The sequence below is a fragment of the Camellia sinensis genome, chromosome 1 (assembly GCF_055761805.1).
Source record: "Camellia sinensis isolate YWXY chromosome 1, ASM5576180v1, whole genome shotgun sequence".
NCBI lineage: Eukaryota > Viridiplantae > Streptophyta > Magnoliopsida > Ericales > Theaceae > Camellia > Camellia sinensis.
Genome location: NC_138961.1, coordinates 140,372,026 through 140,399,964, shown reverse-complemented (window position 1 = coordinate 140,399,964; position 27,939 = coordinate 140,372,026). Strand labels below are relative to the sequence as shown.

At 39.3% G+C, this 27,939-nt stretch overlaps 2 protein-coding genes across 2 annotated transcripts; one reads left to right on the top strand and one right to left on the bottom strand.

Moving 5' to 3' along the window:
* Window positions 1-884: 884 nt before the first annotated feature.
* Window positions 885-5,347, bottom strand: LOC145820100 (protein FAR1-RELATED SEQUENCE 5-like). Its single transcript, XM_082914770.1, has 2 exons — window positions 5,230-5,347; window positions 885-1,483 (listed from the first exon to the last, which is right to left on the bottom strand). The coding sequence occupies exons 1-2, from the start codon at window positions 5,345-5,347 to the stop codon at window positions 885-887; spliced, it is 717 nt and encodes a 238-aa protein (XP_082770896.1).
* LOC114282588 (UNC93-like protein 1) lies at window positions 5,185-7,132 on the top strand. The gene is made up of 2 exons (XM_028225295.2): window positions 5,185-6,508; window positions 6,585-7,132. The coding sequence occupies exons 1-2, from the start codon at window positions 5,346-5,348 to the stop codon at window positions 6,853-6,855; spliced, it is 1,434 nt and encodes a 477-aa protein (XP_028081096.1). The 5' UTR covers window positions 5,185-5,345; the 3' UTR covers window positions 6,856-7,132.
* Window positions 7,133-27,939: the final 20,807 nt, after the last annotated feature.

Genomic DNA, 27,939 nt, shown 5'->3' with positions numbered 1-27,939 from the left:
CTCTCAAGTACCATCCTCCATTCGCATCTTATACATTTCCAATGTCCCATTAGAACTTCATTCAACAACCATTAACGATATTGTTTGCAAAAACTCATCTTGAAACATTGCAAATATTTTGTGTGTATACACTTTATATGCATGTTTCAAAATTCCACTACCACGAGATACAATACGAGGTTTTCCATTAGCACAATTAAAATCATCAATCACCTCTACCTCACGCATTTTCTCAGCATTTTGTTCATAGTGACGCACAAATTCAGTAAGAGTCAATGTCTTACTTGCCATATGCTGAAAAACATTATTTGTGCTCTCACTTCTTTGACTAGAATTTATGTTGCATGAAAATACATCACGACTAAAGGCGAGAGCCCATTTTTCCCAAATGCTATATAGTTTTAAGAGTCATGATTGATTGGGACAATTCCATGTATCAATCATTTTCTTCCACTTATCCTCAAATTCACTTTCATTGAATTTTTGAAATGTGCCATTAACACAAACGATGTTGTGTTTTAGGCAAGACCCTTGCAATGGCATTTGCCATTGCATGATCTTGATCAGTGAAAATAGTTTTTGGTGCCGTATAATCCATAGACTCAAGAAAAGCATCAAACAACCAAACAAATGATGCAATTGTCTCATCACACAAAAATGCACAACCAAATAGTACATTTTTCCAATGATGATTTACCCCTACAAATGGAGCACAAATCATGTTATATTTGTTTGTCCGGTAGGTGGTATAAAAAATTACAACATCTCCAAAACATTCATAGTTTAATTTGGAAATTCCATCTTTTCAAAAAAAATTACTCATTCGATTTTCGTCATCAACTTGCACTGTATAAAAGAACATTGGATTCTCTGTTTGCTTATGCTTAATGATTTATTACACTCTGACCATCACCAGCTTCAATTCTTTTTGACTGCTCAACTTGAATATAGATATGACAATCACGCTTAGTGAATCCAATACTTTGATAACCACCCGCTTCATTTAACAAATATCCATATGTTTTGGACACTCTTATACCAGCATCAACCATGGATTTGATAACACCTTTACTAGCGTCATGTATTTTATGTGCAGATCTTATCAAGTGTCTTTGACTTGATTCAATTAAGGAGTGATTGTGCTCCATGATCAACTGATTGATTTCATAAATGCCATTTTCCACCTTAAAAATAACCCGAGCTTGACAACCACATCTAGTGTCTAGCCTATCATACTTCTTCTCTTGGCTAGGGTCACTGAATTCTCTAAGCCTTTCTCTTGAACAAACAAAGTTACGACGAATCAATTGAGTCGTTCTTCTTTTGTAAGTTTTTTCATCTCTTCGAATACTAAAGCCTTTGTGATAGGCATATTCATTGTACATATTATAAGCTTCCTCTTCACTATTTGCGATCATTCCAATTTTTAACTCAACAACGCTATCATCTTGGGCACTTAAAAAATTATCTGGAGCATTTGTATCTACAAATGAATTACAAAAAATAAAAAAAATTAAGATATGTATATCAAATTTATACATAAAATATTTAAAGCAAAAAATTGATATATATACATATATATGTATATATCAAATTTATATACAGATTTATACGTATAAATATGTAATATTAAAATATTAAATATTAAATATTAAACTATGTATATAAAATATTCAATTTATATCAAATATATATATATAATATTAAAATATATTTATTTATTTAAAGCAGTAAATTGAGTATATATATTACATATACAATCCCATTTCGCAGCTCGAAATGGCGTGGGTCGAAAGGCTCAGATTGCTTTGTACACCCACCCCTTTTCTTTGTACACCCACCCCCCCTCTGTTCATCCCCTCCCTCTAGAAAACTCACACACACACACACACACAGCTCCATTCATCCCCTCCTTTTGGTGTCATTTTTTTTTTTTTTTTTTCAGAAGTAGAAAATCAGAGGAGGAGGAGGAAGAAAGAAGGAGGGAGGAGGAGGAGGAAGGAGGAGAAGTACTGAAGGAGGCCCAATTATTAGGGCTGAAGGCGGAGGCGGGGGGCGAAGGCACGATCGGGCGGAGGCGACGTACGAGCTGCGAGCTGCGACGAGGACGGCGGGCGGAGGCGACGAGCTCTTCTCTCCTCTCCTCTCTCTTTCTCCCTCTCTCCTCCTCTTCCCCTCTGTTCTCCTGTGTTCAACGAAGAAGAAGAAGAAAATCGCAAAACGACGTGATTTTTAAATTTCGGGCCATTCGACCCTCACCCATTTCGAGCTACCACCTATTTTTCTTACATATATTCTCTCTATCTTCAATATTAAAACAGAAAGTTGATATATATATATATATATAATATAAAAGTACCTCTTTCTTCAACTTCTTCTTGATTTGAAATTATTGTTTTGAAATCATTGTGTGTTCCACACTTTGATTTGGTTCAGATGCCATGAGACTTATGATAATTTTAACCTAAAATTGAAAAAATAAAATAAAAAGATTAATAGATTTGGTTAGAAGAACAAAGAGGAAAAAGTTAGGAGCTCTTACCTTTAATCCCAATAAAAAACTTACCAGGTTACCTTTAGCAAGAAAGAGAAGATTCAAGTCTGGAAAAAGATAACAAGTAGAGGACAAAAAAATGAAGGCAAATTCTCTGCTCAAAATGGGCCAGCAATTCGTATGAGAAAGTGGTGGGGGTGGAGTGAGCTGGGTCTTGAAAATTTGAGAGAGAAGAAAGTTGGAAGACCCATGTGGGAGTGCAAAATCAGTTTCCTGAATGATGAGAGAGAAGGAAGAGGTAAGTGAGGAGAGAGAATTTTTAACGAAGGTAAACTTTCCGTTACTTCTTTACAGTGGATTAATTGTTAATGTTCTCTGACACAGAGAATTGCTGTCAATATGTTATTAGTTATTTCCCTTTTGTCCTTATCCCCTTTGACCCCCTTTCTCTCTCTCATTGGTTATATTTTCTTTTCTTTTTCTTTTTTTTCCTGCTCCTCCAATCACCACCCGCCACGTAGCAAAGGGGGTGAGGGGTGACCCCCAAAAGGGGGTCCCAAGTATTATTCTATTAGTTAAAGGTACTACATATGCATGCTAGCTTGGTACCCTATTTGCATATAATAATTTTTCCTTGTTTGGGAAGCAGCGGTTTAACTAAAAAGTCAAAAAATTGTTAAAAAAATTAAAAAAACTAACAATTCTTATTAAAAAGTTAAAAATTTTATTTGTTCTCTATTTTTTGCATATCTTTTCATAAAAAATCATTCTAAACATACTAATTTTTTTTTACATCACATTTTAACTAAAAAATTAAAAAATTACTAAAAAAACATATCCCCAAACGAGACCTAAGTATAACATTCAAAGTCTAATAATATAATGTGACAATTATACAATAAATCTAACAACCCAACAATCACACAAGAAAAACTCAAAACAAATACGAGGAACAAAAGTTTAATTCGATGCAAATAAAAAAATAAAACACCCTTTTGGGCCCGTTTGTTTTAGGTTATGTAGATGGAAGGGGATTAGGATGGTGGATGTGTTATTTAGTGTTGTGTTTGTTTGTAGAGTTGGGGAGGGAATTAGGATGGTGGAGGTGATATAGATGGAGGTTGGAGAGATAGTATTAGAAAAATAGTGAGGGGATTAGAAATTTTTTTATTTTTTTATATTGGGAATTTTTTTTATAAATATTAATGTTTAATTTTTTATATTTTTTTATTTGTTTTCTTATTTTATATAAAAATAATTTAATAATTCTTACACTAACAACTATCATAAAAACAAACACAATTTTACTTAATCCCCTCACTATCAATCCCCTCACTAACAATCCCCTCACTATTAATCCCTTCAATTCTACCTCTGAAAACAAACGGGACCTTTATGTTATGTTTGATTTATTAGAATGAAATAATTATTGTATCATAATATTTATTCTTATTTTTGGTTCACCAAAAAAGGTTAAGAAAAATGTTCTTCAAATGAAATAAATATTCAAGCTGAGAAATGATAATTCCATTATAATCTATTTTAATTTCAATAAATTAAAACATTACCTTAACAAAATGTATTACCTCCTAGTAAAATACAAAAATGGTAAAGATCCCAAAAATTCTATCAAAAATCTCACATGGCCGTGAGACTCACATTGTATGGGTCCCACGCTTATGTGAGTGAGACATTTGATAAAACTTTTAGTAGAATATTTTGAGGTTTCTAGCATAACTTTTTAACCTTTAAACTAACTTCATGACTGTCTCTGTACATGAGAAATACATAAGATACCATCTTGTATTTTCAAAAAAAATAGTAGAAGAAAAAAAAAAAAAATTTAAAGAAAGGATGAATTACATTCACCTCTCAAAAAATAGATAATAGGGGTAAGTAAATAATTTTATTTATCTATTAACTCGGTTTTCATTTTTAAGTTTATTTTAAATTAAATAGTATAAACGCAAAATTGAAAATTTGTTAAATAATATAGTTGTTAAAAGAGAGTAACATAGATAGAGTGCATTCTAAAATTTTTAAATAATTATTAAATATTTTGTATAATATGTGAGATTGATGAGGGTTATATGTGAGGTGATTCTACATCTATACAAATATTTTATTAAATATTTAATAATTTATTTCAAATTTCTATCATTTTTATTTTGCAAACTTGTAAAGAGATTATGACAAACAATTTGCCAAAAAATGGGGAAAAAAAATTGTAATGACAGTGACATAATGAAATCATATGATATACACCAATTTTCTTATATATTAAAGAATATTTTGAGAAATATGGAAAAAGTTGAGGAAGAAGACTCAAAACCAGAATTAAAAAATTGAGAATGACGAACCCACGATGTTTGATTTGTAAATCAACAGTTTCGATCCAGTTGTCATCTCCATGCGTGGCTATCAATACCCAATTACGACCGGCACCATTACTTGGCTTTTGTACCATTATTTGGCTTGAGAAGTGGATTTATTTTTTAATTATTTTAATTAAGAATTAAAAAGTTTGATTTGGAGAAATTTTTTTTATTTTTTTAATTTTATTAGAAAAAAAATTTAATTAATATAAGTTAATATAATATTTTATTTTATTAAATTAAAAAATTTATTTTTTAAATTATTTTAATAAAAAAAAAAATCTCAAATCCAACTTCCCAAACAGAGAATCTATAAAGACTACCTCGTTTCCACAAACCACTTCATATTCAATTTCATACTCATATTCATATTCTTATTCTCTTCTTCTCTCCCAAATCCCAAACAAAACCCACTCACTGTGAATACCAAATTCTCACCATCCCAACTCTTCTCTGTTCCATATTCAAATAAAATCATGGGTTTACAAGGAGATGAAGAAACAGGGACTCCTGTGACTACAAAATCTTCGATTTTCAGGTACAATTCCCCGCTAGTTCAAGTGGGTTTGATTGGATTAGTTTGCTTTTGTTGTCCCGGAATGTTCAACGCGCTCTCCGGGATGGGTGGTGGCGGCCAAGTCGATCCCACGGCGGCGAACAACGCCAACACAGCCCTATACACCACTTTCGCACTCTTCGGAGTCCTCGGCGGCGGAATCTACAACATTCTCGGCCCACGCGTCACCCTATTCGCCGGCTGCTCCACCTACATCCTCTACGCCGGCTCCTTCCTCTACTACAACCACTACAAACACCAGACCTTCGCCATCGTCGCCGGAGCAAACCTCGGAGTCGGCGCCGGACTTCTCTGGGCCGGCCAAGGCGCCATCATGACGTCATACCCTCCAGCTGATCGGAAAGGTACTTATATTTCTCTCTTCTGGAGCATCTTCAATATGGGTGGTGTGATTGGTGGTTTAATCCCATTCATCCTCAACTACAATAGTGGAGATAAATCTAGTTCTGTGAATGATGGGACTTATATTGGGTTCATGGTTTTCATGGCAATTGGCACTGTGCTTACTCTAGCAATTTTGCACCCGAGTCGCGTGGTACGCAACGATGGTTCTCATTGTACTAATATTAAGTACTCTAGTGTGTCTGTTGAATCTGTAGAAATACTCAAATTGTTCCTCAATTGGAAGATGCTATTGTTGGTTCCTGCATCTTGGGCTAGTAATTTTTTTTACAGTTACCAATTCAACAATGTTAATGGGGTTTTGTTCAATCTGAGAACTAGAGGGTTGAACAATGTGTTTTACTGGGGAGCGCAAATGATTGGGTCGGTGATGATAGGACACTTGATGGATTTCAGTTTCAAGAGTAGAAGGGTTAGGGGATTTGTGGGTATTGCGGTTGTTGGTTTGCTTGGGACTGGAATTTGGGCTGGTGGGCTTGCCAATCAACTCAGATACTCTCGCCATCGTGAGCTCGAGAGGCTCGACTTCAAGGACTCGGGTTCTTCTTTCGCAGGGCCATTCGTGTTGTACTTCTTTTTTGGATTACTTGATGCCATGTTCCAGAGCATGGTTTACTGGGTCATTGGAGCTTTAGCCGACGATTCTGAGACCCTTAGCAGGTAATTTCTTCACGATACAAATCAATACAGGTTGATCATAGTTTTTTAATGGAATGTTGTTGGGTTTTTGTTGCAGGTATAATGGATTCTATAAGGGAGTGCAGAGTGCAGGAGCAGCAATTGCTTGGCAAGTTGATACACACAAGGTGCCATTTTTGAACCAATTGATTGCGAATTGGGCGATGACTACGATAAGCTATCCCCTGTTGGCGGTTCTGGTCTTTTTGGCTGTGAAAGATGACAGTACGACTGAAGAAGTGAAGACCAAGGAGATTGATTTTCCACCGGCTATGCCCATACCTGCCTCCGCAGATGACACTAAGGGTGGGCCTGGCAAGTCTACTTAAAATACCAGTTCTTTCTTTGGGTCTTTTATTTTTCTTCTTTGCCTCGAGTCTTTTGTTGTTGTAGTCTTCTTGTGGTGATATTTACAAATATTTTTAAAGTTGAATTTTCATTTGAATTGTGAATGTAGTGCATTAGGAATCACACTGTATTGGAAATACAGTACATACTTTGTCTGGAATTTTTTATTCTCAAATCCTTCCGACACATCTTCAATGTGTGTGATTCTTGTTGGGTATACCCCTTATTAGAGTATAAGATCCAATTGGTTTATTAAAATATTTAATTTGGTTTGGTGTTGGTTATATACCTATTTTTTGGAGGCTCAATAGATATTTAATAATCTGTTTGGTAACAGTTAGGGTTCCAATAAAAGCTCTAGAATCAACAATATATATATATATATTGTTTTTAGTTCTGCTTTTTGAGCTGCAACAGTGAATTGTTCTTCTGCGGGATAGTGCTTGGGTATGATTTGTTGGTGAGATTAGTGCTTGTTAATTTGGTGGGTTGGTTCTCAAAGTTCAGCTTGCTGTAAATTCAATTTGGTAGAATTTAATTCGGTGAAGTTATTTTTGATTTAGATTTGTGGTCTTCTTCAACTCTGTTTCGAAGATAATTTTGTTCATTTATTTGGTGAGGTATTTCCTCTTGTTTATTTGTGATTATTTGGAATTCACCTAAAAATATTTTGTGAGATCATTCGTGTCTCGTTTGTAATCGTTTGGAAACTTTTCGATTGATAGTGGAATTGGATTTTGATCCCGTGAACGTACCTCACATTGAGAGAATCACGTAAAATTCTTGTGTTGCTTTTGATTTAATTTTTCTGCATTAGTTTTTATTCCCATTGATTGATTTACTTGTAGGGAATCATATATTTTCCCTAACAACTGGTATCAGAGCTTACGGTTTATTTGAGTTTATTTATTTGTGTAAATCAATGAAGGGGAATGTGGGTTGTATGTCTAACTTCAATGGAAGCAATTGAGTAACTTGAAAAACTAAAATGGAGAACCTATTATTTTGTAAAGATTTGTATGGGCCTATTGAGGGTGACAGTGGCAAACCCGATGATATGCAAGATGATGAATGGAAGAGGCTTAATCGCAAAGCTGTTGGTGTTATCCGTTAATGGATTGATGACAGTGTGTTTTATCATGTTGTTATTGAAATTTCGGCACATGATTTATGGAAAAAATTAAAAAGCCTTTATGACAGAAAATCAGCCACAAATAAAGATTTTTTTTGTTTCGTAAATGGGTTAATTTAAAATATAAAGATGGTAACCTCATTCCAGAATATTTGAATGAAATAAAGAGTATTGTTAACCAATTTGCTTCTATGAAAATTATTTTTGATGATGAGTTGTAGGCTTTGATGCTACTTAGCTTTGCCTGAAAGTTGGAAGACTTTGGTTGTGACAGTTAGTAATTTGGCGCTCGATGGAGTTGTTACAATGAGCCAAGTCACTAGTAGTTTGTTAAATGAAGAAACTAAAAGAAAATCAGCTAGTTCCTCTCGTTTTAGAAGTATTTGTTGTGAGAGGCCGAAGCAAAACAAGGGGGAAGAGTAAGACTCCTCATGGTCGTGATCAAAGCCGTGACAAATCAAGAGATGATTCTTTTTCAAAGAAAGACATTGAGTGCTATTATTGTCATGAGAAAGGGCACATGAAGCGGGAATGCCGAAAGCTCAAGAATAAGGAGAAAAGACGTGACAAAAGTGTGGACAAGAAGTAAGAAGACACAATGACAGTTACTACTGATGATCTCATGGTCGTTTGTGAAGGATTGTATCAATTTTATAGGCCAAGAGAGCAATTGGGTGATTGATTTCGGTGCTTTTTTTAATGTGACTTATTGAGTTGATTTCTTCACTACGTACACCAAATGAGATTATAGTTCTGTTCAAATGGGTAATGAAGGTTTGTCCAAGATTATTGGCATGGGTGATGTTTGCTTGGAAACAAATTTGGGCTGCAAGTTGTTGTTAAAGATGTGAGGCATGTTCCCAACATTCGTCTCAATTTGATCTCTACCGAGAAGCTAGATGATGAAGGCTACAACAACAAATTTGGTGATGGAATATGGAAGCTTACAAAGGATTCTTTGGTGGTGGCTAAGTGTAAGAAGACTCATACACTTTATTCGATGTAAGGAAAAATTTGTAAAGGTGTTGTTAATGCACTTGAAGATGATACTTGTACCGAATTGTGGCACAAGCGGCTTGGACACATGAGTGAAAAGGGACTATAAGTTTTGTTCAAGAAAGAGCTTTTACCTAGTTTGAAAGGTACACATCTTAAAACTTGTGTTCATTATTTAGTGAATAAATAACATAGAGTTTCTTTTCATAAAAAATGTTGCTTTTAGAAAAGAAAATGTTTTGGAGTTGATTCATTCAAATGTTTGTGGTCTTTTAAAAGTTAGAACATATAGTGGTGCACTTTATTTTGTTACTTTCATTGATGATTATTCAAGAAAAGTTTGGGCTTTTATACTAAACACTAAAGATCAAGTTCTAGATGAATCTAAGCATTTTCAAGCCATGGTTGAAAGAGAAACATGACATAAATTGAAGTGTATCTGATCAGACAATGGTGGTGAATACATTGGGCCATTTGACGAGTATTGTCGCAGCCAAGGTATTCGGCACCAAAAAACAGTTAAGAAGACTCCTCAACAAAATGGCGTTGCCGAGAGGATGAACTGCAACATTGTGAAAAGAACAAGTTGTCTACTTTCACATGCTAAATTGCCAAGATCCTTTTGGAGTGAGGCAATGACAGTAGTTGACGTGATCAATTTATCTCCTTCCTATCCTTTGAATGGTGATGTCACAGAAAGAGTTTGGACCGGTAAAGATGTGTTTTATGAGCACTTAAGAGTGTTGGGTTGCCGAGTCTTTGTTCACATTTTAAAAGATGAGAGGTCCAAGCTTGATAGCAAGTCAAGACAATGTATTTTTCTTGGCTATGGGCATGATGAATTTGGTTATAGATTGTGGGATCCGGTCGACAAGAAAGTCATTCGAAGCCGTGATGTTATGTTTCTTGAAGACAAACAATTGAAGACTTTGGCAAAGGTGATCAACCGAAGCCAAAAAGTAGTGATCTCATTGACATGGATCCATCTCCTTCATCTTCAGTTGATGATGAAAATGGGGGAGATGTGCAGCCACCTATTGAAAATGTGGAGAATGATACTAATCCTAATGAACTTGAGCCAACAATTAAGGAAGAGCATTCAACTCAAGAACCGTCACCACAACTTGAGTTGAGGAAATCTACAAGGGACTGACAACCTTCGAAAAAATATCCTCCCAATGAATTTGTGTTGATTTTCGATCAAAGGGAGCCTGAGAGCTACCAAGAAGCAATTGAGCATGCAAAGAAAGATGATTGGAAAAAGGCCATGGAAGAGGAGATAAATTCCTTGCTTGAAAATCACATTTATGATTTAGTGAAGTTGTTTAAAGGAGGAAAATTTTGAAAAATAAGTAGGTTTTCAAATTGAAGAATGATGGAAAGAATCTGAAGTACAAACCACGCCTTGTTGTGAAAGGCTTTGGACAAAAAAAATGTATTGACTTTGATGAGATTCTCTCATCGGTTGTGAAGATATCTTCTATTCGGGTTGTACTTGGTATGGCCGCAAGTATGAACCTTGAAGTTGAGCAACTTGATGTGAAGATCGCATTTCTTCATGGTGACCTTGAAGAATTTACATGGAGCAACCAGAAGGGTTTTCGGAAAAAGGGAAAGAGAAATTTGTTTGCAAATTGAAAAAAAGTTTGTATGGCCTCAAGCAAGTCTTGCAGCAATGGTACAAAAAATTTGACTCTTTTATGATGAATAATGGTTTTTCTAAAACCACTTCAGATCATTGTGTGTTTGTGTAAAATTTTCAGGATGGCAAATTTATTATTCTTTTGTTTTATATTGATGACATGTTAATTATGGGTCAAGATTATACTATGATTAACAAGTTGAAATTAGAGTTGAACAAGTCTTTTGCTATGAAAGATTTGGGGCTTGCAAAACAAATACTTGGTATGAAAATTGTTCGTGATCGTAAAAAGGGGCTGATTTAGTTGTTTCAAGAAAGCTACATTGAAAAAGTTCTTGAGAGGTTCAACATAGATAAAGCAAAGCCGATTGGTTGTCCACTTGCGGGTCACTCCAAGCTTAGTTCGAATCAATGTCCTACAAGTGAGAAAGACAAGGAAGAGATGCTAAAAATTTCTTATGCTTTAGTGGTTGGTTCTTTGATGTATGCCATGGTTTGTACAAGGCTGGATATTGCTCACGTCGTTGGTGTGGTGAGTTGTTCTCTCTAATCCAGGTAAAGAACATTGGGCAGCGATAAAATGGATTCTAAAATATCTTTGAGGGACTTCAAAGGTGTGTTTATGTTTTGGGGATGGTAAGCCGATGCTTGATGGGTTCATGGATTCTGACGTGGCCGGTGATGTTGATTCTAGAAAATCTACTTCGGGATATTTGATAACATTTGCAGGGGGAGCTGTGGCATAGCAATCTAAATTAAAAAAAATGTGTTGCTCTCTCAACTACCGAAGCTGAATTTATTGCCATTATGGAAGCTTGCAAAGAAGAGTTATGGTTGAAGAAATTTTTTCAAGAGTTGGATTTGAAGCAAGAGAGGTATGTGCTTTATTGTGATAGTCAAAGTGTTATTCATTTGGGTAAAAATTTAACTTTTCATTCGAGATCGAAACACATTGATGTGAGATACCATTGGATTCGTGATGTGTTAGATTCGAAATTGTTGCAACTTGAAAAGGTTCACGCAGATGATAATATTTCAGATATGTTGACTAAGACTTTGTTGAGGTACAAACATTTAAAGTGTCGAACTTTGACGGGTATGGTTGATGTCTCCACCTAAGTCAGCAGGGGGAGAATTGTTGGGTATTCCTCCTTATTGGAGTATGGGACCCAATTGGTTTATTAAAATATTTAGTTTGGTTTAGTATTGGTTATAATATATTTTTTAATATATTATACCTAACTTTTGTAGGCCCAATGGGTATTTAATAATCTGTTTGGTAACAGTTAAGGTTCCAATAAAAGTCCTAGAATCAACAATATATATATATATATATATATTGTTTTTAGTTCTTCTTTTTGAGCGGCAGTGGTGAATTGTTCTTCCGTGGGATAGTGCTTGGGTATGATTTGTTGGTGAGATTAGTGCTGATCAATTCGGTGGGTTAGTTCTCAAAGTTCAGCTTGCTATGAATTCAAATCGGTGGAATTGAATTCAGTGAAGCTATTTTTGATTCGGATTTGTGGTTTTCTTCAACTCTGATTCGAAGACAATTTTGCTTATCTATTTAGTGAGGTCTTTCCTCTTATTTATTTGTGATTATTTAGAATTCACCTAAGGGTGGTTTATGAGGCCATTCGTGTCTCGTTTGTAATCGTTTGGAAACTTTTTAGTTGATAGTGGAATCGGATTTTGATCCCGTGGACGTACCTCACATTGAGGGAACCACATAAAATTCTTGTGTTGCTTTTGATTTAATTTTTCTGCATTAGTTTTTATTCACATTGATTGATTTACTTGTGGGGAATCATATATTTTCCCTAATACTTCTAAGATTTTTTTGTTTGTTAAATGGAATTTCTTGTTACGAAATCGACAATTCTTAACTAGATTGGTAAGACACAAAATAATAAATAAGAAAGATAAAACGAATCAAAAAAATTACACGCATACAAGAATATAAAAATTTTTGTGATTTGTCTCACAATAAGATTACGTCCACCACCGTTTTGTGGGAGGCACTATTGAACTCCCCATTAGAGCCAAGTCTTGGTGTTTAGTAGTTGTTAGGGTTCACTATACCCAACACGTTTTGTGTAGTGGCATTCTTGTGAAGCCCTCATGTTAACTTAGCTTTGTAGATAAGATATCTTCGATAATACAAGAATATAATAGAGATTCCAACCACTAGTTGTCCACTATAACCCAATACTTCTTGTGTTGTGGCATGTTTGTGACACCTAGATACCTAACACTAGAGCTTAATATACATTGTTTAGAATTCGTATCTATTTACAAGTTTAAGCCTATAAGTGAGAACTTATCTAATGTATATTATCTATTTTACTCATTATTCGATGTGAAACTCTCTAACATGATCTATAGATTATACACACTCCCCCCTTAATCATGATCCATCACTCTCCAACATCGAATTCAACCTAGGCCACCCGTACACACTCCATTGTGAGCCACCATTGCCACACTCATAAGATCACCAACCATAAGCTCTGATACCTCTTGTTAGGGAATTGGAGGTCCACAAGCACACAACAGTACCAACCCAATTCGTCGAGAAGAAACTCCCGAGTTCACATACCTAATATATATTAAAACTCATATGTTTTGCTCTTTATTTGATGTGAGACTCTAGTTTCATACATGCTCCAACTTCATCCTCATGGAAAGCTAACTGAGAACAACCTTGTTAATACAATCATCAATTATTAAGCATATGATATGCTTTGCACAGCTTCTAAAAAAGTTCTTTAATGAGAAAGCTATTGTATGACTTGTTAAAACTAGTGGAAAATGGAATCACTTGTGAGCATATCAGTGGGTAAGTGGCTTCTAGCAGATCTCTGTCATGGAAGGATTACCTATGAACTATAGAGATTTGAAGTTTAAGATAAATTTTGTTTTTGCCCATTGTTATCAAGGAAAAAGTTACAGTATCAATTGTTTCGACCAATCAAAGAATTACAATACCAAACTGTGAGAATAATACTAACTCCAAGGGAAAAGATCCTGGTGGCATTTTCAATGGCGTTATTTTATTTGTGTTTTGATATGGATTTTGTTGTTCTTTTCACTTGATTAAGATTTAATGCAACTAGTGGTTGGAAAATGACCTCCAGCTGATTAATTAATTTGCCTTTAGTCTCTTTTAAAAATCATTAAAATATAAAGAGATAAGAACTGAAAATAAAAATTAAGGTTGGAATCGTGTCGTGTCTGTTGGCTATATATTTTGTACAAACTAATCGCAGCCTAACACGTGGTTCATAAGGGGTAAGTTGGGGAACTAGTGAAAGTCTCTTGTCATCAACAGACATGTGGCGACTTATATCAATGGTGATGGGTTTGCGAAACACTGGAGCAATCAAGATACATAGAGTGATGTGGCCAAATGGTTGCTTACAATTTAAATTCAAATTTAGGATGGAAGTGCAACCGCAAGAGTGATTTAGTAGAACCAAACTATTTAAAGCCATGACTAGTGATCATGGAGATTACTTCGACACTTATCACCTATTTCGACGGTTATCAGCCACTTCGACGGTTATCATCAAAGTTTATAAATAGAGAAGAATGCTGATAATGAAAGGACCCTGAACTAGATCCAGAAACTAGTTTATTTTGCTTTATATTTTCCCGTCCTTTACATTTCCAGTGATTTATTTTCCTGTTTTGCACTTCCAATTCCTAGGAGTAGTTCTAAGATAGTCTGTTGTTTTAATCCCCTTCGAAGTTGTGAGAATGCAAAAGTACAAATTGTAAACGCTTGGTTATTTAATGAAATTTGATTTCTGAAGCTGTTTCTCCCTCTTTCTTTTATTTGTTTGATCAGTCTTCTGAATTTTCTCCTAAAATCAAGTCACCAATAAAAGTCCTCTTCATTGAGGCTAAAAGTACTTCGAAGCAATCGTCTGGTTTATTGGTTGGCACTTAGTATTTCTGTAAGGACTTATTGATCCTTACTGACATGCTCAAATTACATTTCTAACCCTCGAAAGCCAAAAAAGCCAACATATATTTTTGGCATGCCCAGTGAGACAATTGATATTAGCTAGACATAAGAGACAAGGAGAAAATGAACGTCTCAAAAAAGGTATAGAAGGAGATTTAGAAGCACATAGCCCAAAGGATAATGTAGTATCACATCTCATGGACATGCCTACCTCAAGTGATCCTCCATAAGTGGTCGAAGAGACCAGGACTTCAGGATATGTAACGCATGTCCAAAATGTTGGACAAGGCCATGAAACTGGACCTTCAATTGTCCCACATACCCAACCAGTGAATCCATGGGAAGGATTGGTTGATGTTATGGGACACCAGCTAATGTATACAATGGAAAGATGGGTAACTTCCTTTTTGGATCAAATGAGCTCCTATCAACCACCTATCACAAGATAGGTTGAAGAGAACATAAACTTGCTCCAGCAGAGATTGGCTCGAGATAAATAGCCTATGCAAAACAATAGACAAAATAATGGGCAAACTAGTGGTCACACTAATATTCAAAATCATGAGAGACCATCACTTGTGCCTCAGTCATGGTACAAAGTGCCTCCTAGACCACTGATAAGTCAGAACACACTTATGCCTACCATCGAAACCATACACATTGGTGGGTCGGGCTGACACAAGGAAATGGCATGTGAATGTTTTCAAATCCTATGTTTGAACCCATGCCTGGCACATGGGTGTTCACTAATCATGTGTTCAAATACACACCCAGGGGGTTGGAGGGAGTTCCTGTAATTGGAAGAGAAACAACACCTATTCCTTCTACAATAGTTCTCTTCGTAACACCTTTTCTAGAACAAATGCCTGCTCCAAGAGGGCAGCTATACCCTCAACATGAACCAGCACAACAGGGACAACCCATCCCCCAAGGAAAACCAGTCCCAAATATGCCTTTACATGGACCAAGAGGGCCTCAAGCACAAGGAGTTCCTTCAAACCCTATGTTTGCTCCTTCGATAGTGGCCCAGCCAATGCAGAATGTTGTGCCTAGGGACCAAATTGCTGACATTGTTAGAGAGATTTGTGGACCTATAGCTCGGAGGGTCCAGACCTCTGTCTACAAAAAGCCTTACCCAGAATGGGTAGATAGGTTACATGAGTAGCCAATGGGGTATAAGATACAAGACTTTGCACTCTTTTATAGGAATGAAAACCAATCAACTGTTGAACACATTGCCAGGTTTACAGGCCAATGTGGTGAATTTACCAACAATGATTACATGAAATTAAGACTCTTTCAAAACTCTTTAACTGGGGTAGCCTTCATATGGTACACAAACCTTACACCTGGTTCTATCCAGACTTGGCAACAAATGGAAGAAGTGTTTCATGCCCAGTATTTCCAAACAGAGCCTGTAGTAACTATGGTATTGTTGGCAAGGTTGAGCCAAAGGCCTGATGAGAAAGCTTCTTAATTCATTGCCAGATTCAAAAGGACATGAAACAAATGCAGGGTCATATTACCTGAACCTGAGTTTGTGAGGTTGGCCCAAAATGGGCTAGAGTTTAGGCTTCGAAAAAAGTTTGACTCAACAGAATTTCGAGACCTAGTAGAACTAACTTATATAGTCACTAGATATAAGACTCTCATTGAGGAAGAACAAGATCGAAGTAATGCATCCTATAGGAACTATTATAAGGACCCTAATATTGAAATTGATGCAGTAGAGATTATAGGTCAAGAGCCTATAATCTGTGAAGCATTAATTCAAAAGGACACTACCATTGATCAATAGTTTAAAAAGAAAGATCTTCACATGAAATATTATTTCTATATATTAAAAGAAGATGACATATTTGATCATTTGTTAAAAGCACATTTTCTAAAATTGCCTACGGGTGTTAAGATCTCAACTTCAGAAGAAATAAAAGGTAAAATATACTGTAAATGGTATAACTCTTGGTCTCATGCAACTAAAAACTGTATTGTTTTTCAAGATAGGATTCAATAACATATTCAGAAATGAAGACTGAAATTCCCTACCAAAGTAAAAAAGGCAATGGAGATTGACATCGATCCATTTCCGGAGATCAGCAGCAGCCAATGTTGGCGTACTAGACTTTCTTGCCCAAGGAGTAGAGAAGAGCCTCTCTTTGAAGGAATTGGATGAGCTTAATGTGCAGATGCATGTGGCCAGCCAAATTGCCTCTAAGAAGAACACACAGAGTTCACCAATAAGTGGGCAAAGCTTTGTAGGCCAAGGAGATTGTGCGTACTGAATACCGCACTTGATGATTGTGGATCGGAGCTTCGTACTTGATTAGACTGCCCAGCAATTGAGGCCCTGCAACAAGGAGCACTGTCAGAGCTGCCCGGCTGGGGATGGCCTGATAACCCCTCTGGTGTGGGAATGCGTAATTGGTGAAGGAGAAAGATGCTCCCTAAGTGTAGAGAGTTCAGCTTAGATCAGTTACCTTCAATGTGAAGTTAGTGTGGTTTATATAGAACTCCTTGCTTGTTGTCCAAGATGGTTTTATAGAGCTTTGGTTCAACCAAGTTTCCTTTTAGCATTCCTCAAGGTGGGAGACCATCTGGTAGTTGTCAAGGGGTGCATATATTCATTGTAGTCATGCTGATAACAAACCACAGTTCTCTAGTTTAATTGTTTTCGTGATTCTAGGTGTGGGGGACCAGCTGAGGTGGCATCTTGCACATGCATATACTCACAGCTTCCACGTTTCTCTACGAGGTTCCCTCAGTTTGGTACCGTTGTGCCTCAGCTCGGTCTTTTGCAAGACTACTGCAATTCGGATATCTGTGTATGGAACTCGGCCCACTTTGGTTCTGATGATGGGTTTGGCCCATCAGTTCGGCCCATAGAGTGAGTCCTATAGCTTAGCTTCAGCCCAGTATCGTAGCTGGACTGGCCTTTCCACTACGAGTTGAGCCCAAGTGCCTGAGGACTTGGGTGGACTGTTGGTAATGGAATTGGGCTTAGTTGGGTTGCCCACATGCTCATCTGACCCATTTGAATTTGGGCTTAGGAGATTGGACCGGCCCAAGGCATGGATTCGACCCATTTCATATCTAGCCCCTTCATTTGCCCCCTGTAGACACCCCATTTTTGACCGACCTTAAGACTCAGACATCATCGATTGAGCGCTCGGTGATTGCGCATGTTGTGCTTATTCTGAGGTTTCAGAGTTTCGGCTGAGAGCCTTGCCTCCAGACTTCGGGACTCTTTTGTGCTTTGCCTCGGTTTACGAACCAGGTTCTGTTTTCTCTTCCGAAAGGGAAGGATAGGTCTCATAGACCATCTCTCAGTGGCTGTAGGCTACTTTTCGTGGTCACAGGCCACTGTTCCTATTTGGAGACCAGTTTCCGATTTTCGGAGTCGTCGGCCGTACGCCTCGGTTCGGGACGGCTTAACTTTCTCCGTTTGCTCCGATTTTTGGCACACACCTTGTTTCCTCTCTCTAGAGGGACACTGTGGCCCGAGAGACCACCTTCGTGGTCACACGCCACTTTCGATGCTTAACAGTCAATTTTCGGGGCACCCGACTGTGCGTTTTAACCCCCGAACCCTCGTTTTGCATCCGTCTTGGTTCATTTTTGGCATGGACCTTGTTTTCATTGTTTGGAAGGTGGTACAAGGGTGGGAGACCACCTTTTCTCCTTGGAGACCACTTTTCTCTCGCCGGCTGGTTTCCTTGTCAAGTAACTGGTCTCCCTCATTTTTGGGCCACAATTGCTGGTCTCCCACCACACCACTAGCTTGCATTCAGTTGGGAGACCATCAAATGGGCTGGCTGACCACCTGACCCTTTTGAACTGGCTGGCCGACCACCTGAACCTTTTGAACTGGTCGGCCGACCAGGGAAAGTGGTCGGCCGCCCACCTGAACTGGTCGGCCAGCTTCCCCCTTTTCTGTCTCACTGAGTTGATTCCAGTTGTGCCAACTTGAGGGCACAGACTGGATCCTTTATACACGTGTATGGAGGATCTTCACTCTTGGTTTTAAGCTTCTAGGAGAAGCTTTGGACCCTTGGCTCTATAAAGGAAGGGCTCCTCTTCCTTTGCAAGGGTTCAAGAGTTGGCTAAGGCTCATACATACATATCCCTCTATATCTCTCCCTTTAGGCCTTGAAAGGTTGAAGTTCTTGACCCCTTTGCATATCATCTCCTAGCACAACACCTCCACTATCAATATAAGCACCTTGAAGCTTGTTTTTAGAGGCTAAAGAGTTGCTATTTTGGTCCAGAAGCTGCTGGAGTGCTTGAGCTTCAAGAGTGACACCCTATTCTCTCTTTTGGTCTTTATTTTGCTTCATCTTTTAGCTATACTTGCAAGCATATTTGGGCTTTGTCATAAACTGAAAAAAGTCTTATTTTGAGGTCCTTAACATGTTTGTTTAAGGCCATTTTTCTATTGGGGTTCATTTACCCCCTTTGCATGCTTCATTTCATCTTATTTTGAGCCATGCCTTAGGGCCTTTACATTGACCTTTGTTTGGTCTCTTAGCTACTAAAATCCAGTGGATTTTTAGTGGCTAGCATGCTATTTTGAGCATCAAAATCAGAGAGGGGTGACCCTCTCACCCTTTGTCTTGTTTACTAGTATATTTGGCCTAACAAAGGAGCCCTTATTTGCATGCTTCCAAGCCATGTTTCAGGCCATTTTTGGTGAGTTTTAGGACCTGCATAGGCTCTGTCCAGAGCCCATTTTTTCATTTTGGGTGTCCATCTTGCATGTGTAGAACAACCCTCTTTATAGCCTATCAAAGGAGCCTATCATTCTTGCATGCATAGACCATGTTTCAGTGGTTTTTTGGGCTTTATTTGGCATGTCATACCTCTGGCTTTTTCTGGTTTGGTGACCTCTTGATTGCCTCACATGCTTGTAGTGCAAATCCTCTTTACTAGCTTACATTGCATGCTATTTTGGCCTTTGATTCTAGCATATTTTGGCCATGTTCTAAACTGATTTTGTACATGTTTTGGACTCCCTTAGCTCTATTTTTAGGCCTCATGGTCGAATGATGTTTTCTATGCATGGTTGTAGTGCAATACCCTTGCCTAGTTTTGAGTTTTGAAGCCTATTGCATGCTTATATTGAGGTGTTTGCATGTTTTGGGGTCATTGTGCATGGTATTTCAGAGCTTACATGTATGCCATATTCCCATATTTTCCACTCTTTAAATGCATTTGAGAGTCGTGCTTGTATGCCTCGTTTTTGGACCATTGCATGTGCTTCATTTCCATGCCTTTCGAGCCACCATTTTAGTCCATTTTCCTACTATCTTGAACCTACCTAGGGTCTATTTGGGGTTGGTTTGGCCATTTGTGCATTGCTTTGTGTACCTCTAGTGTAATGCGCTTCACTAGTTTCGGTATTTGGGCCATTTAGCATGCATTGTGTGAGGTGCTTGCATGATTTGGGACCATCTTGCATGTCATTTCAGAGCGGGAAAATGTATGATTGTATGCCATATTTCATCCCTTGCCATGCTTTGATAGAGTGGTATTTGATGCCTTAAGTTCGGTCACTGATTTAATTTCATCATGTTTGGCCACTGATTTGAGTGTGGCTGAGGCCCATTCCTTTTAGTTTAAGTCCATCTTGCATTGCATATGCCATTTAGTCCATGTTGTTGCATGATTGACCATTGCATTGTGTATGCTTTCATCATTTCATTGTTAGTCTCTATGTGTGCATTGCGTATGCCATATAGTTTTCATGTGTATTGAGTATGCCATTGATTATTTCATAGCATTGTGTATGCTAGTAGCATGCTTGCATATCATCATTTGCATGTTTGCATCATTTAGTGGCATTATGTTTAGGTTGCATGTTAGAGTTGCATTCATGCATGCCATGTGTATTGCATTGTGTTTGGAGTAGGGTTTAGTCCAAACATGGGAAACGAGGGATGTTTCATACTCCAAGTAACGAAACGTGCCTCGCTCAGTCGCCGACACTCCGGATTATCCATGATGGAGTTTAGGCCTTATTGTGTTCATTTGTGCATCCATTTGACATTGAGTCATGCAATTCGACTCCTCGACCATCATGCATCGAAATGCGTGATTAGTGGCACGAGGATCGAGGACTACACTCCCTAGAGCTTATGCAATGACGGGAAGAGTGGTCGTGCACACATATGTTGAAAATACTTTGCCATGCCCCTTTCTTGCTCTCTGTTGTAGCAAACCGAAAGCCAACAACAAAAACTGGTCGGTAGTATCCCTACAGCACGGTGGAGTTTTAACCTTCTGGAGTTTTGTTTAGTGTTCTGGGACCAGTTGCAAACAGAGGCAAACCGGGGCATCGCAATGGATTTTCTGGCAAGGCGACTCGAGCATGCATGTATCCCTATCATTCAAGACCGAGCCGAGGCAGTCCATTTCATATGTTTTGCATGCTAGCTTATTTATTTTAGTTAATTTGTTAATTAATTAGGGTTGTGTAATAATTAACTGTAATTCGTTATTCATTCGGTTCTGTACTATTCATTCGGACCCTCCGAGAGGGCAATGTTGTAATAAGTGTGCGTGTGTGTGATGTATGTCTTCCAACCCTACGTCTTTCTCCCTTTTATTTACCAGCTTATGATGGTTAGTTTTAGGGCATGTTTCAATTAGCATCTATATGTTCGCATGTTCGCATGTTTGCATTCATTCATTTGTATTGCATGCATCGGCCTCGGCTCATCATGCTAACTACATTGTATTTCAATTCCAAGTTGAATACATGTGTCGATTATTGCATCTCATATGCCATCTTAGAGTAGCCGAGCTTATTGTAGTTGTATTTTTGCATGTATTGCATTAGGCATTCTTAGCATAGTTAGGATTCATGCATGATTTCTAATTAGCTTCTTTCTTTGGCTTGGAGTACTCGGTAAGTGTTTATGCTTTAGCACCCTTACATGTGTGTGAGTGACTGCCATGATAGCATGCTTACCATGAGGCAATGTGCTTATGTGATATAACTGTATGAATGCCTGTGGGTGAAGGTTGGATTATTTGAATTGGAATAATTCATTAATTGCGAGTTTTAAGCCCACTTGAGAGTGGCAAATCACCATATTTTCTAAGCCCACTTGAGGGTGGCAAAATCCGCATTTTAGCCTACTTGCGAGTAGCAAACCGCTTTAAAAAACAAACATGAAATATTTTGTTCCAACTCAAACGATCCAGTCTATACTTGTATGTTGTGTGCATCACATAGTAATTCTAGGCTAATAACCGGAATAAGAGTACATAATGTTTTCAAAACTCGATATCACGGTTAGTAGATGTCGATCTTTGATCGGACGAGCGGGGGTGCTCATGAAGTGACCTTCCCCAATCGTACCCAAGTTCCCGAGCCGAGGCAACTTTGGCGATGACAGACACGTGGCCTTAGGCACGAGTCAGGGTTTCCTAAATTCTCCCAAAATAAAATATTTAGGTGGCGACTCTGTATCTGGCAAAGCAGTCCATGTTTGGCACTTCTTTCTAAAAATCAATTTTTCAAAACGATTTGCCGGATTTGGACTCTTTGATGATTCATTGGTCTTGCATTGCACTCCGCGAGATTAGATACAGGACCGTGACATTGAGTCCAAACTGTAGTAAGCCCCAATGAACAAAACGGGATTTCCTCCCGGGGCGTTCGGGGACGTCAACACCCCCTAGCTCGCGCTAAGGTTCCCTTTGGGGGGAGCTACTGTCTTGTACTCCAAGCGTCGCGTCGCTTCAGATCAGCCCCAGTTCGGCCTTGGTGACGGTTCGTTCTTGACATACACACCCTCTGCATGTGTCCTTTCATGGTGACACGTGGCGGTATGGTATTAGTGCGCAGAGATAGTGCACCGACTCCATACCGATGGTCGTGCTTTGTGTACCTTCACACCGACTGGTGCAATAAATGCGCTGGAGCTATCAATCCAAAACCCCTTCGCCTGTTTTCAATCTTTTTGAAAGTTCAAAACCCTTTTCATTCCTCGGAGCCAGTCTCGTCGGTGCTTTGCCCAGGTATTCCGTTGTCATTCTCGCTTCAACGTCGCCTGTTTGCTACTGCTGTTCTGTTGTCTGTAAGTTCCCCTATGATTCTTCTTTTTCTCTTTTTCTGTTTCGATCATCTTGTATGGCCCTTGCGCCATTGTCTCTGGCATCTTATTGTCTGAGTTTTGTCTCTGTCTCATTAGGTTTGTTTAATGGGAAAGTTCCACTCATTAGTTGATACCCTTGAGGCCATGGCCATGTTTTGCCGAGACTACAATATCCCTGATGATGTGACCCGTTCGCTGGTGAAAGTTGATGCCAAGCGGATGGGTACTAGGAGTACTGTCGCTTTTCCGATTGTGGCCATTGTTGAGGGAGGGGTTCGGTTTCCCCTTGACCCTTTGGTGCGTCGATTTTTGCACCAAGTCCAGCTTTCCCCTATGGAGGTGTCTGTTAACCTATTCCGAGTCGTCTGCGGTGTGTCTGCCCTTAACAAGCGGTTGGGTTTGAATCTTGACATCTAGGACATTTTAGGTTGCTTCACTCTTTCACACAACAAGGATCACAGCATGTACTACCTTCGTGTCCGTTTGATTGATTGCCATTTGGTGACTAGTTTACCTGACTCAAACAAACATAGTGATGATTTTCTGCTAGTTGGAGGTAATTGGGAATTCCATGTTGGGACTGAGTTCCAGTCTGAATGAATGCCCCAGATGGATGGCTACCCAGGTTCGAGTCCTTCCTTTTATTGTCTTTTTGTATTTCTTGTCTTGTTTTGAATGTTGCTCTTATACTGCCCTTCTTTTCTGTAGAGGCTTCCCGCTTTCAGCGTAGGCCGAACCAGGAGAACACTGAGGCCATCAAAGCCATTTTTCGGTATAAGAAGAGGTCCGCGCCCGAGCTATTGGATTATTAAGCGACTTACTGCTTCACCATTCCGAAGAAGGCGAGGCTTGCTGTATCCCTTCTAGATTCTGACACTGAGACTGATACATCCCTCACCCCTCTGGTTACGAATCGTCGCTGAAGCCAGGTTGCACCGTCTGAGAGGACGCCCTCTCCTACCCCCAGTTTCACAGGGGGTGGGTTTATGTCGAAAAGAAGAGTGCTAGTGGATTTGGAGGCTGAGGTTTTTGGCTCCTCTGATGCTTTGGAGGTTCCTTTGGTGAAGGCCGAAGCGAAGAGCCTCATGGATGTGAAATTAGAGGTAGGAGCTTCTGAACTGCTGTCGAACCCTCTGCTTCGGTTGCTGCAAGAGCAAAGAAGAGGAGGAGGGAGACTGGCAAGGCGGTAGTGAGAGAACCTTCTGAAGATCCTATTGAGGACGAGGCATTTGAGAAGTGGGAGCCGCCAATGTTGCATCAAGGCAGGCCCATTTCTACTTCTGATTTGGTTGTTGCTTCCAAAGATTTTGCTTTTGACCTAACCAAGGCCCTGTTGATATCGGTGGACATGGCTGATCATAACGGGCCCCGCGATATTCCAATTCTGAAGGGGACCCTTCAGATGATGACTGCAGTAAGCGTGTTCTTGTTTTGTTGTTTTATGCTACTATTTTCTTTCCCTTAATACTTTACAATCCGTCGTAGTGTATTCAGAGGATGCATCTGTCCATCACCAGAGCAGAGGAACTGGAGAAGGCTATACTAGAGGCTGCTATGAATGCAAAGAGACTGACAGTGAGCCTGGAGGCCGAAAAAAAAGGACACAGAACTGCCGAGAAGGAGGCATTCCGTCTGAGCAAGGTCGTTGCTTCAGCTGAAAAGTCCAAGGAGGTTGCCATTGGGGTACAGGCTTAACTTGAAGGAAAAGCGGCAGAGCTGGAGGCTGTTATTGCAGTGATGGCCGCTGAGCGTTTCGCATTAGAGGCCAAGTATTGGCAACAAGGTTGGGATGAGGCTGAGGCTGCTTATAAAGAGGAGGTGCTGGTGCTACGGGACAAGCTCTTTCTGAAGGGTTGGTCAAGTGCTCTAGCCTCTGCTCTGGTTCCTGAAGGGTCTCCCTTGTTTCAGGATGTCCCTGTTCCCTCAAGGTCCTTGGGTTCAAAGATCGCCGCTGCCCCTGCAGTTCTTCCGGCTCAGGTTTCCCCGGAAATTGATTCTGCGAACAAGACTCAGGAGAGTGATGTTGCCATTGATACGGTGAACGTTACAGGGGGTGGAACCTTGCAGATTGAAGCCGTGGGAGATGTGGTTAAGGAAGCTTCTACTTCTCAAGAAGTTGGAGCTGTCTCTACTTTTCCTCCCCAAGACGGCCTGGACAAGATTGTGGACGCTACTCCTGAGGTTCCTTCTATTGATGAAAGCTAAAGTCTTCTTTGGAATGATTCGAAGTTTTTTCTTTTTCTGGCTTTCTTTTGTTTTCATGTTTCTGATGTACTGTGGCTTAGTCTTCTTTGATGAGTTGCCCCCTTGTGTTTGCCAAGACAATTTTTCTTCTTTTCTTTGTTGTTGGTTGTGAGGCCATCTGTGCCTTTATTGGATGATGGGATTTCCCTTTTGATTTTGCGATCTGATGCTTTCTTGCTTTTGCGTATGAATGTTTTCTGTATTGTTTTCCTCCAACCGAGCACTGTTGGGACCTCAGGGCCGAATAGATGATTGGTCTGGTTCACAAATATGTTGCATGGCTATACTTGGTTTTGTAATGAAAGAAGAGGGTCTTACTTAGGTCTAAGTTGGTTCTGAAAAACAATTGTTTGCCCCCACCTGGAGCTAAGTAAGATCGGTACTAAAGACTGTGCTCTTTAGGTAGAGTCTGCTTGAGTCTGTTGCAACTTTGATAGCATAAGTGCATTTGAATGGGATAAAGATATAAAGAGGTGTCTTACTTAGGTCCAGGTTGGTTTGAAAAACAATTGCTTGCTCCCACCTGGAGTTGAGTAAGACTAGTGCTGGGAGTTTGCTCCTGATAGAGTTTAGCCAAGTTTATTCTAACTCTGTTTGTACGCATCAATACTGAAGTGTTGATGTAATGGTACTTAAGAAATTCTGTGAACTCAAGAGATATTTACTTAAAGTATGTTAGTGCGGTTACCACCAAGCAATTCCACTTGTCTAAAGTCCAATTTAGTTGCCAAACATAATTCCACCAAGCAATTCCACTTGGCATGTTTGAGTGCTAACTAAAATTAAATTCCGTTCAGTTGTTCTGAAACTAAGTCCGTTTGGGTTAAGACCAAAGCTGAGTTTGTTTGATAAATATCAAAGCTAATTCCATTTGAAAAACATCAAAGCTATTTCCATTTGGTAAGTACCAAAACTAATTTCGTTTGATAAACATCAAAGCTATTTCCGTTTGGTGAACACCAAAGCTATTTCCGTTTGGTGAACACCAAAGCTATTTCTGTTTGGTAAGTACCAAAGCTAATTCCGTTTGATAAACATCAAAGCTATTTCCGTTTGGTGAATACCAAAGCTAATTTCGTTTGATAAACATCAAAGCTAATTTCGTTTGATAAACATCAAAGCTATTTCCGTTTGGTGAATACCAAAGCTAATTCTGTTTGATAAACATCAAAGCTATTTTCGTTTGGTGAACACCAAAGCCATTTACAAAAATTTGATAAATTTGAGAGAAGTGGGGATGCATAAGCATTGGTCAAGAGATAAATGTCTTTACATTCTGATAGAGAAGTTGAGGTATAATTCTATTGATAGTATTTCTTGAGATTTTTTACATTCTAGGGCCGAGGTATGGCTCTGCCTTTGAGATCCTCTAGGTAGTAAACTCCATTTCCAGCAACAACTATGACTTTGTATGGACCTTCCTAGTTAGGCCCAAGTTTTCCTTCACCAGGCACCCTTTTGTAATCCATAACTTTCCTCAAAACCAGTTGTCCAGGTGCGAATTGTCTTGGGAAAACTTTTTGGTTGAAACTTTTGATGAGCTGTTGCTGATATGCTACAAGTTTGATCAGTGCGGCTTCTCTTTGGCTTTCTGCCATATCCAGTGCTTGTGCAATAGCTTCCTCATTGCTTGTGCTTTCAAACAGTTCAGACAGGAGGGTTGGGAGACCTACTTCGAGTGGGATAATGGCCTCCACTCCATAAGTTAGAGAGTAAGGTGTTTCCCCCGTTGAGCGCCGTGCTGTGGTTCGGTAAGCCCATAGTACGTGGGGTAACTCTTTAACCCATTTTCCTTTTGCATGTTCGAGCCGGTTCTTTACTCCGTTGATGATGGTTTTGTTTGACGCTTCTGCCTGCCCATTACTTTGTGGGTAGCTTGGAGAAGAGTTCCGATATTTGATTTTGAGGTCAGCACAAAACTTTTTGAAGATCTTTCCATCAAATTGTGTTCTATTATCTGCAATCAGTACCCGCGGGATGTCGAAACGGACCACGACGTTCCTCATGACAAACTGCTTTGTGTCTGCTTCTTTGATACTTACCAGGGCTTTGACTTCAACCCACTTAGTGAAATAGTCGGTTGCAACGATGAAGAATCGCCTATTCCCAGTGCCTCGTGCTAACGGTCCAACAATATCCAGACCCCATTGGGCAAAGGGCCATGGGCTGGTGAGTGGAGTGAGAGTTTTGGCTGGCTAATGAATTAGTGGAGCAAACTTTTGACATTTATCGCACTTCTGAATGTACTGCTGTGCATCTTGCTGCATCCGTGGCCACCAGTACCCGTGAGTGAGGGCTCGGTGCGCCAGTGACCTTCTGCCAACGTGGCACCACAAATCCCATCATGAATTTCGTAGAGAACATTTTTGACCAGATTTGGATGCACGCATAAAAGGTAAGGACTGAGATATGAACATCTGTATAGCTTCTCAGATGGTGAGACCCAGAACCGAGCTGACCTGTGACGGATTTTGTTGGCTTCCTTTTTATCTTCGGAGAGAGTGCCAGATTTCAGAAAAGCAAGTATCGGATCCATCCAGCTTGGCTCTAGGTTGCTGCAGAGGACTGGAGATGCAATGCTTGGTTCTAGCACGAACTCAACCCAAATTTTTCTAGCGATGTGCCAAGGTGCAGACACCTCATTTTTGACCGTCCTCAAGACTTGGACGTCATCGTTTGAACACTCGATGATCATCTATGCTCGTGTTCGTTTTCAGTTCCCGGAGGTCTCGGCCACGTGCCTTGCCTTAAGATCTCTCAACTTGATTGTTTTGTGCTTGGTTGTGGACCAAGCACTTGTGTTTTTGCTTTTAAGGGAAGATGGTGGCTTATTGGCCATTTCCTCAACCCATCGGCCAAGGCATGAAGCCATCGGCCCCTTTTTCTTGCCATCGGCCAAAAGTGCTGGCCGATCGGCACTGTTTTTGGTCGACCGGCCACCTTTGTTGGTCAATCGGCCATATTTTCTGGCCGACCCCCTTT